We start from the raw sequence: 18,162 nt of genomic DNA on the forward strand, positions 1-18,162 counted from the left end.
GAAGGAAGTTGAGGTCAGGGAACTTACGGTCGGGGTATGGATGGTTTGTTCTATTACTAGGTTGTTTGAGAATCAGAGGAGCCCAGCTGGCCTAGAGAGGAATGAGTGAAGCAACAGGGTTAAAATAAGAGAAATCCATTTACAAGACTTCTAGGAGTATGGAAAGTGAATATGAAAAAACGAAAGTAACTGTGCTGGCATTAGAGCCAATGAAGCAGAGGAAAGCCTTTGTCCATTAGAGGCAGCGGTCCTCTCCAGTCCACGACGGCTTGTGCTTCAGGGTGTGGGAGCAGCCGGAGGCTGGAGATCATTGTTCCTGGGTTGATGCCTGAGCCAGGAGCTCCATCTGAGGGATTCTGTTTCATACTAAGTGTGTGGAACGTCAGAATACTTTGATTGGTATAAACAGCCTTTTTTCATGCACTTCAGTTATTTTTTGTATTTCTGTCCCTGCAAGCCAAGGTAATTCAATTCTATAATAGAATAGGTTATTATTAAAATTGGAAGTGTTAGTCACTCAGTCGTGTCCGACTGTATGTAACCCCATGGACTGTAGCCCGCCAGGTTCCTCTGTCCATGGGATTCTCCAGGCAAGGATACCAGAGTGGGTAAGCCATTCCCTTCTCCAGGAGATCTTCTGGCCTAGGGATTGAACCTGGCTCTCCTGCATTGCAGGCAGTTTCTTTACCATCTGAACTGTGGCATTTTATTAAAAATGTAAAGGAAAGTTCCTTATATAGGGGAGTTTAAAAAAATTCACAACTGTTGAGAAGCAGAAGTGTACATATGAAGCAAATTCCATCACACAGCTCATGCTGGGAGCCAGGGTTGCATGTAATTTAAAAATACAGATTTTTTTCCCCCTCCTCTCTTTTCATCTTAGAACTTTGCTGAAATTAGTCACTATTAAAAATGTGACAGGAGTTTCTGTATTTAAATTAGACCTTCACATTTTTTGCCTGTCTTTTAATTTTCTTACTGAGTTTTAGGAGTTCTTTATATATTTCGAGTGCAGGTCTTTTATCAGATACATCATTTGCATATTTTTTTCTCAGCTTGCGGTTTGTCTTTTCATTTTATTTTTCCTTTTTTAATTGAAGTACAATTGATTTACAGTGTCATGTTAGTTTCAGGTATATGTCTTTTCATTTTCTTAATGGTGTCTTTGGGAGCATAAAAGCTTTTATATTTTTGATGAACTCCCAGTTTATCAGTTATTTTCTTTATAGATTGTGCTTTTGGTGTCATATCTAAGAACTCTGCTTAATCAAGGTCATGAAGATGTTCTGTGTTTTCTAAAAGTTTTATAATTTTAGGTCGTAACATGTACATAGGTCTAGGATTCGTTGTAAGTTAATTTTTATGGATAGTAACTTCAGTAAAATTTGGAACTCATCTTTTTTGCATGGAGCTGTCTAGCTGTTCCAACTCCATTTGTTGAAAGATCAGTAATCTAGTTTTCTTTGTGAAGGTGGTTTATAGACTTTTTATCTTTGTGAATTGTGTTTTAGATTTATTTATAGGTATTCATAATTTTTATTACTATGTGAATGACATATTGTTAAAAAATTTAATTTCCTGATTAGATATGACCTATGTAGGGGGCTTCCCTGGTGGCTCAATGGTAAAAAACCCACCTGCAGTGCAGGAGACATGGGTTTGATTCCTCGGTCGGGAAAATACCCTGGAGAAGGGAACGGCTACCCATTCCAGTATTCTTGCTTGGAGAATTCCATGGACAGAGGAGCCTGGCAGGCTGCAGCCCATGGGGTCACAGAGTCTGACACGACTGAGTGGCTAACACACATACACACGTAGGAAACCCTGTTGACTTTTGCCTGTTGATCTCAAGCTTAGCAAGCTTACTAAACTTATTAGTTCTGATTGTTTGCCTGTAAGTTCGCTTGGTTTTTATGAATAAGCAATGTTATATGCAATTAGTGGCAATAGTTTCTTATTTTCCAATTCATATACATTTTTTCTTATCTAATTGTAATGTCTCATATCTCTAATATATTGAATAGAAATAATGATAGTGGCCAGGTTGGCCTCTTTCAGACTTTACGTATTAAGTGACATTAAATATCAAGCCAAATGGTATTTGCTGTGGGTTTTTTATATTTTTACATTTTCCTCAATTTACTAAGAATTTTTATTATGAATTTGTATTAAATTTGGATCCACCAAGGTGATCCCCCCCGCCTTTTAATCTATTCCTGTAGTGAATTCTACTGTTAAATTCAAGTGGTGTGCAGTGCTGCATGGGCCTTTGAATTTTTAAAAGCTCACTTGGGAGTGATTTCAATGAAAGCCAATTTTTAAAACCATTGATCTTCGGACATTTGCTACCTGGACATGATTTTTTTAAAAACTAATTTGTGGTTTTGTTTATGAATTCTTGAGGATGTTTGCACCCATGTTCATAGAAGATTAGCCACTATCTGTTCTTAATTTATATTTTTTAGAAAGTTGACCTTTTCTGTGTTTTTCAAATTTAGAACAGTTATGTTCCCAAGGTCATAATACCTGCTGCTGCTGCTGCTAAGTCACTTCAGTTGTGTCCGACTCTGTGTGACCCCATAGACGGCAGACCACTAGGCTCTTCTGTCCCTGTGATTCCCCAGGCAAGAATACTGGAGTGGGTTGCCATTTCCTTCTCCAATGCATAAAAGTGAAAAGTGAAAGTAAAGTCGCTCAGTTGTGCCCTTAGCGACCCCATGGAGTGCAGCCTACCAGGCTCCTCCATCCATGGGATTTTTCCAGGCAAGAGTACTGGAGGGGGGTGCCATTGCCTTCTCTGATAATACCTGCTAGGAGACTGTATTTTCCCAAGGTCATAATGCCTGGTGGGAGCTGTCGGCTCAGTTTTTGTTCCTTTTCATGAATTAACTTTGCTCATTTTTAAACAGGTGATCTGTGTCCATGATGTCTCGTCCATCTACCGAGTCCCCTTATTGTTAGAGGAGCAGGGGGTTGTAGATTATTTCCTCCGGAGACTTGACCTTCCTATTGAGAGGCAGCCACGAAAAATGCTGATGAAGTGGAAAGAGATGGCCGACAGGTTTGCTTCTTAATAAGGACCTGGGGGTCTCAGCCTTATTTTTCCTTTTTTTTGGTGGAAGCTCAGGGAATTCAGCTCTTTCTTATGTGGTATCAGCTCACATTGGAAAGGCCTTCGTGGTAAGGGGTGTGAAGAAAGGATCTTGGCCAGCCCTCGCGTAGCTGCATCATGGATGAGGAAGTCCTGATAGAGCTGGCTCAGGTCACAGATGACACAGCTGTCCCCTTGTCTCCCGTGCAAACAGGCCTGCTTGTGGTGATGGGCTAGCACTGGTACCTGAGGCCCACACGGATGGCAGGACATGGCTGGAGCACTCCTGGGTGCTCCCAGGCATCTGAGCTGTGTTTGGGAACGTGCCCACCCCACACCACAAAAGGATCAGCAAGGATGTCCAGTCTTTTCTTTCTTCCTTTCTTTTTGTCACTGAATTTGGATTCTTATTTTTCGTGTCAGAGGAAAAGGATTTTTCAAATCATTCAGCTGCCAGTGATATTATCAGGCAGAAGAAAAGCTTTAGTTGGGTGTCTGTCATCAAAAATAAATACAGTTGCATGAAGCTGTTCAAGATCTGAATCAAACTAAAAACAGGAAGGCAGGGGGTTGAAACAGTGTTTTAAGAACCTCCCCTGCCTGCCGCTGTGGGTCGCTCTGGGCTGGAGGTCCTGTCCAGTCTGTTCTTACTGCTGCTGTCACAGCTCATCAGTCTGGGGACTGGCCCACCACCCTGTTTGCCCCCTCACTCTGAGATGCTTACCCAGCACGTGACGGACCTTGACCCTGCGCCGCCGAGCTCTGGGCGTGCACTGCTGCGGCCTCAGAGTCACCCCGACAGCACTAATCGGCATTTGCGGAGGGAGCGCGCCTGCCATTGCTCAGCCATCCTCATTTTCATTTTGACATTTTTCCCTTTCAGTCTATGTCCATTTGCTTGTATATCATTATGTGGCCACAAAAATAGCACACGGTTTTATGATCTTTCATAAAATATTATAAGCTTTTTTGTGTTACTGATTATACTTTATAATGAAAAAAACTTTAATGAGTATGGACTATTGTGTGGATGCCAATAATTGGACTGTTCCCTTCATCACATAACTCTTGTGAATTGTCTGTGTTTGTTAATCTTTTCATTAAAAAAATTTGGAGTAGATTTTGAAGCCATCTCTTGGAGGCGGGTTCCAAAATCTTACTTTCTTTACAAAGCCTGCCATGTTGATCTGAAACTTGCTTTGTCTTTACTGTTCTGTACATAGAACTCAGACAGTAGTTGCTCCTATCATATTTTTCTCAGACTTTTTTTTTTCCCTCTTTAAATAGTGATTTTCATCTCATGGAGGTACATATGGCCTGAGTAATTTGATATTTCTTGACCTTTGTGTGATAGATATGACCGCTTGCTGGAGACCTGCTCCATTGCCCTCGTGGGAAAATACACCAAGTTCTCAGACTCGTACGCTTCTGTCATTAAAGCTCTGGAGCATTCTGCACTGGCCATCAACCACAAACTGGAAATCAAGGTGAGCGGGGAATGCAGGTGCAGTGTGGTGTGGCATGGACACCTGCTTTGTATTTTTGGAGCTCAGAATTTCTTTTTAGAAATCAAAAAGATCTGTGGTCGACTCCTGGCTGGGAGAGCACAGTAGAGCATTTTTAGGAAATATGGGGCGATGTGGTCGGAGTAGAAGCCAAGAGGATGGACACCTGGATCTGAACATCAGGTGACTCCAGTGGTGAGGAGTCCTAGTGGCCAAGCATGTGGCATAGTTGCTGGCATCTGTCCAGTGTCCACCCCATGGAGCCAGGAGGTTTCTCAGTGACTTGTCTCCACTCGGTGAGTGGAGACTGGTGCCTGGAGCATGGGCAGTGCCTGGTGAACAGTGCTTACCGTGTTCTCTGGGATAAGCCAGGCAGAAGCTGAGCTGCTGGCATGTCAGGGCACAGCCCCTGCCCATCTCCTAGAGGTGGCGGAGGGTCAAGCAAGGTTCAGGGCAGGTCTTCCAGAGCCTAGTGGCAAAGCCGCAGAGTCTGTGTGAGCCTGGGCAGGTTACTTAGCTCTCTTTGGGCCTTAGTTTTGCCATCTTTATTTAAAAAATATATGGTCTTAGTTGCATCACGCAGGATCCTCCTTATGGTGTGCAAACTTTCTATTTGGGGTGTGCAGGCTTAGCTGCTTTGAGGCATGTGGGATGTTAGTTACCTGACCAGGGATCGAACCTGTGTCCCCTGAATGGCAGAGTGGATTCTTAACCACTGGACCACCAAGGAAGTCCTGGTTTCCCCATCTTTGAAAAGGATTAGTGATGGTGCCTTAGTCACAGAGTTCTTTTTTTTTTTTTTTTGGAGTGGGTTGCCATTGCCTTCTCTGCTTCTTCTGGGACCCTATAATTCGAATAGTGTGTTTGATATTGTCCCAGGGGTATCTGAGACTGTCCTCAGTTCTTTTCATTCTTTTTACTTTATTCTGCTCTTCAGAAGTTATTTCCAACATTTTATCTTACAGCTCACTGATTTATTCTTCTGCTTTAGATATTCTGCTATTGATTCCTTCTAGACTATTTTTAATTTCAGTAATTGTGTTATCTGTATATGTTTATTCTTTTATTTTTCTGGGGCTTTGTTAATTGATTCTTGCATTTTCTCTGTTCTGTTTTCAAGATTTTGGATCATCTTTACTATCATTATTCTTAATACTTTTTATAAGAATTGAGTGAGATCATGTGAAGTGCTTGGGAGTGTGTCTAGGGTAGAGGAAGTACTATATGGGTCAGCTCTTCCTGAAAACCTTCCACTTGTCCCTTTATACTTTTTTTCCCCAGCAAAGTATCTCCCACATAGAACTTTTCAGGAGGGGTCGGAAATTAGAAGTGAAGTTGGAGCCCAGTGCTGAGGGGCTGACTAGGCACAGAGCTGACGGCCCTGGGGAGCTGACCTCGCCCTTGGCACTTGGGTTGGCTTCCTGCTTTCCACTGGTTTCTCAGGATGAAAGTGAAGCTGCTTTCAGCTGGTGAGCAGGTTCCTAGAGGAGGAGCTGTTCTATGTGCTTTAAGAATTGTGGGATCTCCTTACCTTGCCTAGCCTTATTTTTTCACTAGTGTTTTCAGTCATTGATTCATTTTATCTCCTTGGAGGTACCCTGTGCCAATCATGTGTTAGATTGTGGAGGCTGAGAAGGGTGTCTGAGTCAGTGAGGTCTCTCAGGTTTGAAGGGAACATGCAGAAGAGGGGAGATCCTGCCTTGGTAGATACGTGAGGAGGGGTCTGTGGGCAGGTCTGGGAAGATAGATAAGGTCACAGGGAAGGGCATTCCCAAGAGCAGATAGCATTTATCCAAGGACTTGGAGGTGTGGGATGGTTGGGAGCTCAGTGGATGGGAGAAGTGTGAATTGGAGGGTGTCTGGAGAGAGGCTGGCGAGGGCCTAGCCATGAAATGTATCGACTGGGCCACTCCTGGTTTTTGCCCCCAGGTTCAGGGAAGTCACCACAGGGTATTGGGCAGGAAGGAGCAGGAAGATGAGCAAGGTAATAAAAAAGTGGGCAGAAGATTTGAACAGACACTTCCATAGAAGACACGTGATATACATGAAAAGAGGCTGAATGCCTTTAGTTGTCAGGGAGATAAATGCAAATTAAGTCTCAGTGAGGTACCAACACGCACCCACTGAAGTGGCTAAGCATGGCGGTGAGGATGTGGGGATGTAAACTGGTGCGGTTGCTCGAGAAAAGAGTCTGGCGGTTTCACATGAAGGTAAACACATGCCTTCTGTGTGACCCAGCCATCCCGCTCCTAGATATTTACTCAAGAGAAGTGAAAACATGTCCACCAAAAGAATGTATTTTTATACAAACGGACCAGTTAGTCATAACAGCTAAAATCTGGGAACAGCCCGAATGTCCAGGATGAGTCGGTGGATAAACATTATCATGTGGTGTATTCCTACAGTAGAAAAGTACCCAGTAGTAGAGAGGAATCAAGTCCGTGGTGATACACCACACCATGATGAATTTGAGAAATGGAAGGCTACCCAGTGCATAGTTCCATCTGTCTGAAGTTCTAGAGGAGGCAGACCCAGTGGTGACAGAACACAGACCCAGGATTGTCTGGAGCTGGAGGCAGGAAGGACGTTGTTTGCAGGGGGGCAGAGGGAATCATGGGGAACTTTCTATATCTTAATCAAGGTAGGGGTCACTCCTTTGCAGGGGATAAAACTCAATGCAAGTCCCCACTTAAAATGCTTGTGTTTCATTGTATGTAAGTTATACTTCAGCACAATCGAGGGGAATGAGAAGCCCCCTGGGAGGGGAGATGGACTGGAGGAGATGTCTTAAACAGAGGGGACACTTCAGGGTCTGCACCACTCGACTGAGTATAGATGGAGAGCCAAAGCTTAATGATTTGAGAAGGAAACTCATATTCTAAAATATAAGAAAGATGCTAAAGTTTATCTTTAAAAGATTAGTATGAATACATGAAAGTTATTTTTAAACTTTATTTTAAAATTAAGAAAGATGGAGTGCTGTTCATGTTGTTTAGAGATCAGGAAAGAACGTGCTCAGGAGTCATGAGCCTGCTTCTTTTCTCTCCACTCTGACCGCCCCCAGTACATAGATTCCACGGACCTGGAGCCCAGCACCTTGCAGGAAGACCCAGTGCGCTACCATGAGGCCTGGCAGAAGCTCTGTAGTGCTCAGTAAGCAGAACTCTCTACCTTTGCTTTCAGGGGTTCGAGGTGTGTCTTAGTGAATGCAGTGTGTGCTCTCTTGTGGTGGTAGATAATCTGATTGTTTAAATGTCTTTTAATTATTGACCCTGGAGGACTGAAGCCTCACAAAAATATAGCTTATCAGTTTTTTAAAAAGATATTTTTGATGTGGACCATTTTAAAGTGTTTGTGGAATCTGTTACAGTATGGCTGTTTTTATGTTTTGGTGTTTTGGCCACAAGGCATGTGGGGATCTTGGCTCCCTGACCAGGGATCAAACCTGTACCCCCTGCATTGGAAGGTGAAGTGTTAACCACTGGACCACCAAGGAAGTTCCACAGCTTATTAGTGTAATTAATACGAAGCAAACTAGTTCTGAGTTCACTGATAATATTCACTGTATGCATCTTTAGATGAGATAAATCCTCTCTGGTGCCTCAAGTCTTACAGGAGCTCAGTCCCCCAGCCAAGGGTTGAACCCAGGCCATAGCAGTGGAAGTGCTACATCCTAAGCACTAGGTCACCAGGGGATTCTCTGGATGAGGCTATAAAGGTTTTTCCTTCAGACCATTTGATGAGGACTCATCAGTAGGATTTCAGAAATAGGTTTTTTTTTTTTCCCCCTGGCAGCTATTATCTAATATTAACAGTAAAAAAATCAGTAAGAATTTCTGGTTCCCTAGATAAGTTGAATGTTACAGAGCCATACAGCTATAGTTAGTGTGGCGCTGACTGACCAGGAAAGGCCCCCTTCCTACTTGGCGAGCTAAGGGTTAAACAAACAACAACAAAAAAATATTGCAGACTTAGGGAAGAATCCCTGCCTGGGACAAATACTGCGCAGTAGTGGTATTACAGTTACGTATGCCATCTTTTTTTCCTGGTTATAAGCATTTTCTTGATGTTACTAAGAAGGAGAGTGGATGCTTTTCTGTGCATTTTCCAAGTCCATAGTGTTTCTACAAGTCATGGGCAGGATTGAAATCACAGTCCTCAGAGCTGGAGTGACTTCGGGGCGTCAGTGTCTTGGAGGTGACTCCTCGAGTGGTTTCTGGGAGCTGGACTTGGTGGAAAGGGGCTGCCTGTGGTGTGCTCTCTTGCACAGTGGCGTGCTGGTTCCAGGAGGATTTGGTGTCCGAGGGACTGAAGGAAAAATCCAAGCCATCTCCTGGGCTCGGAAACAGAAGAAGCCTTTTTTGGGTAAGGAGTAGGAAAGATAAGAAAAAGTGCCCCGTGGGCCTGTAAATAAACAGAGATTATCAAAGTCAAACATAAATGCTGTCTCTCCAGATAGCAGCTCAAGCAGAAGAAGCCTTTGGGTTCTGTTTTTGAGAAATTTAAACTCCTCTTTAAAATGAACCTTTTAAACTTGAGCTCCATGTCATTGTTATGGACTTCTGAGAGAATGAAATAGCAATTAGGAAATCTTGTCCATTTACTGAAACCAGCTGTTTGGCAGGACATGTGAGACTGGGTTTCATATCCTTGTTTGGAACACCAGCTGTCTGATTGGGCAGAGTGATTTTGGATGCTTCCTGTAAATTTCAGTCATATTCAGCATGATCCATTTTAAGTGGGAACTTAATGAGAGAGGATAAGAAAACTTGAATTTTAAAGTACCGAAGAGAATATTATTTATGTCTAAGATCACATGACTCTAAAACCTGAAATCTTCCTATACACTTAAACCCCATGTTTGAAATCTGTTACAGATAAAACATAGCAGGGGGTTGCATGTTTATAGCAGAAAATGATGAGAATTTGTCATTGGAATTCTGTGAACAGTCAGGATGCCGAGTCCACGTAGGCGGGTTGGAAGTGTGGGGACTCCCTTTTCAATGAAGTTTCATTTGCTTTCCCTCCATCTGGAAGGTGTGTGCTTAGGAATGCAGTTGGCAGTGGTTGAATTTTCAAGAAATGTGCTGGGATGGCAAGGTAAGTGTCTACTTAAAAATGTGTAAAATTCTCACTGGAATGTTCCTGGTGCCTGTTGGGTGGTGGGGGCCCTGGAGGCCAGGCTTGGTTTCCCAGTATCTCACAGCCACAGCGAAGGGAAACGGCTGAATGTATCAACAGAAAATACTCTGCCCTCCTCCAGGGGAACCACTAGCCACTGGAGGAGGGAGCATGGTGAGCCGCTCGCCTCTGCCCTTGCGCCTTTCTCTGGAGATGCCCACACTCCCGTCACCATGGCTGTGGACCCTGAACTGGTGCACGGCAAGGAAACTAACTCTGGCCAGTGTGAGCCTGTGCAAATATTATGAACTTGGGCTCTGGAGTTGATTAGACCTGGCCTCAAATTTTGCCTTTCTTTTTTTTAATTTATTTGGCTGCTCCAGGTCTTAGGGAATTCCCAGGTGACTCAGTGGTAAAGAACCCACCTGCCAATGTGGGAGATGCAGATTTGATCCCTGGGTCAGGGAGATCCCCTGGAGGAGGAAATGGCAACCCACTCTAGTATTCTTGCCTGGAAAATCCCATGGACAGAGGAGCCTCGGGGGCTACAGTCCATGGGGTCGCAAGAGAGTCGGATAGGACTGAGCAGTCATGCACGCCCTCCGGGTCTTAGTTGCCGCAAACGGGATCTTTAGTTGCAGTGTGTGGGATCTAGTTCCCTGACCAGGGATCAGAACCGGGCCCCCTGCACTGGGAGTGTGGAGTCTTAACCACTGGGTTACCAGGGAAGTCCCTTTATCACTGTGAGTGATCTTAGCCTTTCTGAACCTCTGTCTCTTCTGTAAAATGGAGGTAGTAGCGGTAACCCGCTTCACTTGGTTGTAGGAGCTGAATGAAATGATACCTGTAGATGGTCCCAGCACAGTGCCTGGCAGTAGGAAACACTCGCCAGTGTTGGCTCGGTGCCCGCTGACTGCATTGCTGCTTCCAGACCACCAGCAGCTCAGTGGCTTCCAGCGGTGGTTTCCTGTTTCTCAGTGTTCTGTGGTCTGAGTGGACTCAGTGTGTGGTTTTCTGCTCAGTGTGTGGTGTGTCTGAACTCAGCCTGCCCCACTTTCGCCTCTGCCCAGCAGAGGTAGAGGGACAGTCTCATTGTCCACCAGTTCAGCCGAGCTTCCTCAGGGCGTGGCGACCACCTGGCTCCCGAAATGACAAGCCCGCTGTGTAGGCCCTTACCAGGAGTCCCATGGCTGAGCCATCATTGGAGGGGGGAGGGGACCACACGTGGTGTGAATCCTGGGGCACAGTGACCCCATCGCGGCCACCGGACCTGTATATGTTCTAAGCAGAATGAGCAAAGTTACCTGAGGAATAGAACCCAGCCTGGCTTTACCAAATACGAGGGGTTCCCAGTGGCCAGCTCACTGTTAGGTCATGTCACAGATTTTCACAGGAACCCGAGGAGGCAGCAGCTCAGTTCTGTAGGTAGCGCGGCCCTGGTGCTGGCTTCGGAGCTCTGTCCTACCACCTACGACTCGAGGTGGCCCTCGGGCGCCCTGAACCCCTGCACGGCCATCACCTCCTGCTGCTGCACCCACTGGGGTCCCCAGGTGGGTGGGTGACCTGGAGATGAGCTTCCCTGCATCTGAGACCTGGCCCCAGGTTAGGCCCTGGAGGAGGATGAAACCTCGCATGATGCACAGAAAGAGCAAGCAGACAGACGGTGCCAGGTTCTTTCTGTTTTAGTCTTCAGTGCTTTCCCTTATAGTCAGATGGTAAATTCAGTAAAGGATAGAAAGGATATTTGGGTTTTGAAATTAGTTAATTTTTGATTTAGCTCTTGAGTCGGGCAGTTGGGTAGTACAATGTGTAAGATGCTGAGGATGAAAGAAACGTAGAAGAAACTGTATTTGCACATCAAAGAGAGAGACTGGGAGAGAGATACAGTCTGAAACAAAAGGTGGAAAAAGAGAGTCTAAGAGCCATCAAAAGGATGTACTATCTAAGTAAAGATTATCAGGTTATGGCATTGATTTGATTTCGCCATTTTGTACAGCTTGACTTCCCAGAGCGTTACAGATACAATGGGGAACAATTCAGCTTTGTCTGTTGAGTGCCCTTGTGTCTTGAAAATGTTATCCCTGGTTTTGGTTCTGGTCACTGAATAAGCTGAGGAGGGAATTTGTGACTTAGAGCTTAGGAATGAAACTGTTAAATAATCTGTTTGGTTGTAACTATTTTTGTAACAAAAGTATTTTGGTTTTTCAGATGCCAATTCTACAGAGTTTGACCCCAACACCAATCATCCCGTGGTGAGTCCTGTGTCTGGAGCATCTGGAAGGGTGTGGAAGGGATGTTATGAGTGTGATTGAGGGCTGGAGATGGGAAATGAGACCACTGGGTTCATTCTGGAGAACCCTGAGCACCTGGGCTTGCAGATGTCCCAGCTAGGAAGGAAGAACTTCCTGTTTCCATCGTGTGGTTTCTCACTGCTCTTCCCAGTTAGCTGCAGGAAGTTTCTAAGACAGGTGCCACTTCAGCCAGCTGGGGGTGGCAGTAGGGGTTCCTGATTAAGTAATTCTCAGGAACACTCTAGAACAATATTGACAGGAAACACTTATTGGGCACTTATTACATACCAGGCACTTGCTCACTTCTTTGTATCACAATCCCCAGCAACCCTGGGAGATGGCCGCCTTAGGAAAGAACTGCTGGAACTTAGGACTGATTGTTTGACTTGGGCCCAAGCCCCAGGAGGCCGGCATTCCTCGTGTTAAATCTCCCATCAGAGGAATGTGGCTCATGGAGGGCAGACAGTGCCTTCATTCATCACCGAATCCCCAGCCCAGGCGTGACGGGCCTGTTTGATATCAAGGATGTTGTGATAAACAGGATGGACAAGACTCTTGACCTCAGGGTACTTAAACAGCATTAGTATGTGTTTTGTTTACCTGAAATTGAACTTTGCTGATAATCAGACCTCAGGGAGAAAAGAACAAAGGTTTTGAGACGTGGAACCTCGGGGAGGTGGGGGAGCCCAGAAAAGGTCCTCTCAGTCCCGCAGACATTCACCAAGCTCCTCCCGGTTCCTGGCCAGCCTTATAAGAGCATCCCTTTCCTTCAAGCAGCTGTCAGTCTAGTGAAGGAGACGTGTGATAACATGTCTGGTCTCGTATCCACGCTACTGTGTCAGTCTTTATTAGAACAGGCCCTTGGGGTCCAAAGTACCAGGGCAGGAATGGCCAGGGCAGGGGTCAGCAATGTCCAGTCCTGCGACTCAGGAGGACAGGCTGAAGGGTGAGATGCTTACCCAGAAAAGGTTTAAGAATGGCCATCAGGAGACATTTTCCTCTGACAATAATCTCTTCTAAGGAAAGGCTGGACCTTCTTGCAGGCTGTCTTCACTCAGTGCGGGCGGTCTGTCAGGGTTTGGTAGCACATGTTTGTTTTTGGAACATCTCCAGGTCATAGACATGCCGGAACACAACCCTGGCCAGATGGGTGGAACCATGCGGCTGGGCAAGAGGAGAACTCTGTTCCAGACCAAGAACTCCGTCATGAGTAAGAGCGGCCTCCCTCCAGCCCAGCCTCCCGGATGCATGTCCCGGTTCTATAGCCAGGCCGGCATTTACAGCTTTGTTCTTACTTTGGAAGTTCTTTACTTCTTTCCCAGTGACATAGCCTAAGTTAGCACCATGCTCATAGGTCACAGGCAGTACAGCTGGGGATCTGGGGGAACTTTGGGTGTGGATCACTCATCAGAATGAGTCGCTTAGGGGAAATCCATGGCAGTTTTACTTTCCTGTCTTATTAGGTCAAAGTGGATAAAACTGCTGATGTCGAGCACTTAAATGGCAGATGTCGAGCACTTGTCTTACAGAAATGGCAGTTTCACCTGGCTCAACCTAAATAGATTTTATTCTAGACGTACTAACATAACGTGAACTTCCCTGGCGGCTTAGTGGTAAAGGTTGTGCCTACCAGTGCAAGAGATGTGGGTTCAGTCCCTGGGTCTGGAGGATCCCTTGGAGAAGGAAATGGCAACCCACTCCAGTATTCTTGCCTGGAAAATCCCATGGACAGAGGAGCCTGGCTGGCTACGTGGGGTTGCAGAGTCGGACATGACTTAGTGACAAACAGCAGCAATAACTAACATATGCTAAAGATTTAGGGGAAATTTAAGATATTTAAGAATTACTGGATTGGGTTTGCTTCTTCTTCCACTGGGAAAACTCTGCCATTGTTGGCAGAGCACCTATACATCTGTCTGGGGTGTGGAGGCAGCGTAATTTGAGTCACTTGAGTAGGTGGTCATCCAGTCCTCTGGCTCTAAGGTCCTGTGGTTTAGGGGTCTCACTTGGCTCTGGGAATCCACCTGTTGGCAAATGCCACTCTTGTTCCCAGGGAACAGCAGGCGCTGGGTGACCTTAGTGGCTCTGACTTAACCCTGGTGTCGCTGTAGTCACGTGTGAGGGATGGTGGTGAAAGTCCGTTTCTGTTAGTTTTTCTTGGTTGCAAAGAATCAAAAGCCGAAGAATTCATCTGAATTGTGCTGCTAGAGCAGGCAGTGGGGATTGGCAGCAAAGTCACAGAAATAACCTTCAAAGGGCCTGGCCGTGTAGATGAGAATAGGTAACCTGGGCGGCAGGATGTGGTGTGACGCCTTTGTGAAATCAGGGTCCTTCATGTCACGTGGGTTTTCCCCAGGGAAACTCTACGGAGATCCAGATTACCTGGAAGAGAGGCACCGCCACAGGTTTGAGGTGAGGATGTGAGCTCTGTGACCTTTGACATTTTCTCCTTTCTGTTACTCTGGAAACACAGCTGAGAGCCCAGCAAAACTGTTCTTCATGCTTCACAGGTGAATCCAGTCTTGAAAAAGTGTTTGGAGGAGCAAGGCTTGAAGTTCGTTGGCCAAGATGTTGAAGGAGAGAGAATGGAAATTGTGGAGTTGGAAGGTGCTTGCTCGGGCGGTTGTGTTTAGTGGGAAACTTAGGTTTTCTTGGCATGTGGGAAAGACACAGTAATATAAATTGTTGCCCTTGACCTCACCAGATCAGGCAGCCGTGCCACCTGGGGAGGGGAGGGCTCTTGGGGACAAGGTTCTGGAGCCCTGGGGGACTCAGCCTCCCACCAAGGCCTTCCTTAGGCAGCTGCTTGACCTCTGGCTTCAGGTCCTCGTTCTCCAGAATGAGAGCTCGAACTTGGTACCAGAGTCTAATCTCACGTGACCTGCAGGACTCAGTCCTGTTCCAATCAGGGAGCTGGGGTGTGGGGGTGAGGATCGGGTGGCAGAACCTGGAGAGGAGGGGTCACCTTCGTCTGCAGGTGGAGGGCATCATATCTCCCGTGCTTTGTGATTGCCTCTACCCAGGCTCCAGATAAGTTGTTTTCAGATCATTTTAGGGTCTGCAGAAACGTGGATCATTCGAGATTTTTTTCCATCTTCCACACGTTCTGCGGACACACGGTGAAGCTGGCTCTTCTGCACTTCTGTTTCAGATCATCCCTTTTTCGTCGGAGTGCAGTATCACCCTGAGTTTCTGTCCAGACCTATCAAGCCTTCCCCACCGTACTTTGGTCTCCTCCTAGCCTCCGTGGGGAGGCTCCCACATTACCTCCAGAAAGGCTGCAGGCTCTCGCCCAGGTGAGGTCGCGCTCCCCTAGTCCCTTGGGAGGTCACTGATTGCTTACAGAGAGCCGTCCCCACACCATCGGTGATGAGCAAAGCCACAGGACTGGGGAGCCTTGCTGGGACCCTACTTCTCATGCTGACACACAAGCATCCTCTACTTCCCTGGGGTTTTCTCAGGCTGCTTTTGTGCCACCCCTGGCCTTACCCCCCGGCATGGAGGCCATGTCCCCCCTCTGCAGCACCTGGGCTCCAGGATCCCATCTCGGCCCTGTGGCCTGTGGAGAACTGTGTTTTTTTCACGGGGAGGTTGAGGGGTTGCCTCGGCCACAGCCCGGGGGGATTTCATGTGCCACTGCTGTGTTGGTTGGGAACAACCCTGTCTTGGTGGGTCCCTAACCATCATGACTGAGATATAAAGCGAATGTATGTCTTTCATAACAAGAAGAAAATCCCTCTGCAGCTTTCTGCTAAATATATAATGTCTTTGATTTCTGCTGTGAGCAAGCATCCCTTTGTGGGTGCTGTGGTGGCTGCAGAATCAGGGAAGTAAAGCGAGTGTTTGGTGGAAGCCGATGAATAAACCATCTGAATTCTACAGGGACACCTACAGTGACAGAAGTGGAAGCAGCTCCCCTGACTCTGAAATCACTGAACTGAAGTTTCCTTCAATAAACCATGACTGATGGTAACGTAAGTGATACTTTGAAACTTGTTTTCTTTTAAATGGTGGTGACACCAGAATCCTAAGAGCATCATGAAAGTTCAGTGTTGAAAGATTGTATCTGCCAGAGGATGTAAGTGGTCAGATCATGGTGGGCATCAAATGGGTGAGGACCCGGCCCCCCAGTTAGAGTACATCTACCCACCCTGCTCTGGGGACTCCACTGGGGTGACACCAGGCACAGGGCAATTGTTGTCTTGCTGATTGCTGCTTTCAGGTGCCAATCTGACCTAACCTGGGGGAACTGGATTCTTAGAGCCATGTTATTTCATGTAGCCATAAACTTGGAGATCTTGAAGGAGGTGACAGGTGTGACAACATGCTGTCATTTCTGCAGACCCTCAAGTTTTCACCAGAAAGTGCTTTAAAACCAATACATACAACACTTTTGTGTTGCTTGCTTATTCTGGAAGTCCATTAAAATCAGAGCAGTTACTGGACAAACTTGGAATGTTTGTCTTTTGTGACCAGTTGGAAAGTTTATAAAGTGTAGTAGCTGTGGGCAGCTGCCGAGAATTGTCTAAAATCCCATGAAGCTAACTGCGTGAACGCTCGGCAGAAATACCTGCTCAGAAGGGGGCTGGGGTGTCAGCCGGGCGTCTGGGGGGTCTAAAGGAGAACCAGGGGTGTGCGGGGGGTCCTACCACAGGGAAGCTGAGGTCCTGCCTCAGGCATGGGAAGGCGGCCTCCCCAAATCCTGCACACTTTGCCTTCCCCACCAGGGGACCTCTCCACTGGCAGTGTGGTCTCTTGGGCATGCGGTCGTGCTGAGCAGCCGCTTGGCCTGTGATGACCGTAGCCACGTGGGCAGGCGTGAGAAGGAGGTCCGAATCGGGGGTGGGGGTGGGGGGTAGTTGGTTGCCTTCTCTGCCAGGTGAGCATTTAGCACTCATGTATTCATTAATCTTCACCAGATAGTTACTGCCCTGGAAAGAAAGGAACCTTTGTTAACGGTACAGGGGCAGATACTTGGTCAGTTACATGGAGTTTGTACCTGCCTCCCCAAGTGGAGATCCCCTGTGAGTGGCACCATGGGGAGACTGGCGCGGTGCAAAACGCTGCTTGTGTTGGGGCAGAGGTGGAGTCCATGTGCTTCTGTAGGAATCCCAAATTTAGCTTCTCATGATTCAAGTTAGGCTCCTAATACTGGTCCTCACTGAAAGCCAGGCAGTTTACCACAGCAGCTGACAGCAAATCCTCACTTTTCTATTTTAACATGCATCCTATAATTAATTGCTCAATTTTTTTTTTTTTTTTTAAACAGGGATAATTCTTGAAGAGAGCCTTTGGACTTCAGGAGTTTACAGCTTTGATTTTACACTCAGCTTTTGACACTTCCTTTAAATTATGTTTTTATTGAGACTATTTTATTCTGGGGGAAGGGATTCGGGGAGGCCATGACTTGATGTCCTGCCGTGTGTCCCAGCTCCCGCGTGGCGTGCTGCTGGATGTCCCGTGCTCTCCTCTGCGGTCCTCGAGCCTCGGGTGAGAGGCAGGACGTCGGGGCCGAGCGGGTGAGGGCCGGGTGCTGGGGTAGCCCTTGGTCATGGAGCTTCTGTGGCCACCCTGCATCCTTGTGGCTTCGCGTGTGCAGCTGCTCCTTCCCCTGAGGCCGTTATACGAGGTGTGCCATACTGCCTAGTGGCCGTGGAGGGGCGAGTCAAGCTGTGCTCACGACCCGGTGCAGGAACCCATGGGCACCCCTTGCCACGATGAAGAGGGAAACCAGAGACAGAGCGTCGGCTCCGTCCTGTGCTGGGGATTCTCTGTGGCAACCACGGCTCGGGTTTGCTCAGGACAGTCAGTTTGGCGTCACACGAGACAAGAACTGTCTCCCTGAAGTCTGAGTGTGTTGAATCCCTGTCCTCTGGCTGCGAGTCCCCTCTGGAATCACTCCTTGCATCAAGGGATCACTTAACAATGAACAAAGGATCTTTTCGGGACACTCCCTCTAAACCTCTCTCTTATGTAGACAGCTTTGCTCAAGGGGACTGTCTCCTTCCAGAATGGTGTTACTCCGGTTGGAATGCAATATGAAAAGCTATTTTCTTAATGTGGTGTAACGACAGGCGGAGCTGCGTGCCAGTTATATCCTGGCTGGACTCAGTGTATACTCTAACTTAAGAAATAAATAACGCAGAGCAAGAGA

General features: G+C 46.8%; 1 protein-coding gene across 12 annotated transcripts in view; it reads left to right on the plus strand.

Annotated features, from left to right (window-relative positions):
• Positions 1-18,162, plus strand: part of CTPS1 (CTP synthase 1) — a 31,705-nt gene extending 13,543 nt beyond the window's left edge. For 6 of the 12 annotated variants that reach the window (XM_086381711.1, XM_086381731.1, XM_086381722.1 and 3 more), the window contains 13 exons: positions 2,499-2,624; positions 2,910-3,061; positions 4,446-4,578; positions 7,661-7,749; positions 8,867-8,961; positions 9,634-9,696; positions 11,926-11,969; positions 13,122-13,218; positions 14,365-14,420; positions 14,519-14,615; positions 15,160-15,304; positions 15,891-15,982; positions 17,278-18,162. In XM_086381711.1, coding sequence (XP_086237837.1) covers positions 2,499-2,624; positions 2,910-3,061; positions 4,446-4,578; positions 7,661-7,749; positions 8,867-8,961; positions 9,634-9,696; positions 11,926-11,969; positions 13,122-13,218; positions 14,365-14,420; positions 14,519-14,615; positions 15,160-15,304; positions 15,891-15,975 — 1,182 coding nt within the window. In that variant the 3' untranslated portion in view covers positions 15,976-15,982; positions 17,278-18,162. The remainder of the gene's footprint in view (positions 1-2,498; positions 2,625-2,909; positions 3,062-4,445; positions 4,579-7,660; positions 7,750-8,866; positions 8,962-9,633; positions 9,697-11,925; positions 11,970-13,121; positions 13,219-14,364; positions 14,421-14,518; positions 14,616-15,159; positions 15,305-15,890; positions 15,983-17,277) is intronic. The other 6 variants (XM_086381766.1, XM_086381802.1, XM_086381774.1 and 3 more) reach the window with 1 other exon arrangement.

The sequence above is a fragment of the Bos grunniens genome, chromosome 3, assembly GCF_055505025.1.
Source record: "Bos grunniens cultivar Pamir isolate PY7600 chromosome 3, Bosgru_T2T1.0, whole genome shotgun sequence".
NCBI classification, from domain to species: domain Eukaryota; kingdom Metazoa; phylum Chordata; class Mammalia; order Artiodactyla; family Bovidae; genus Bos; species Bos grunniens.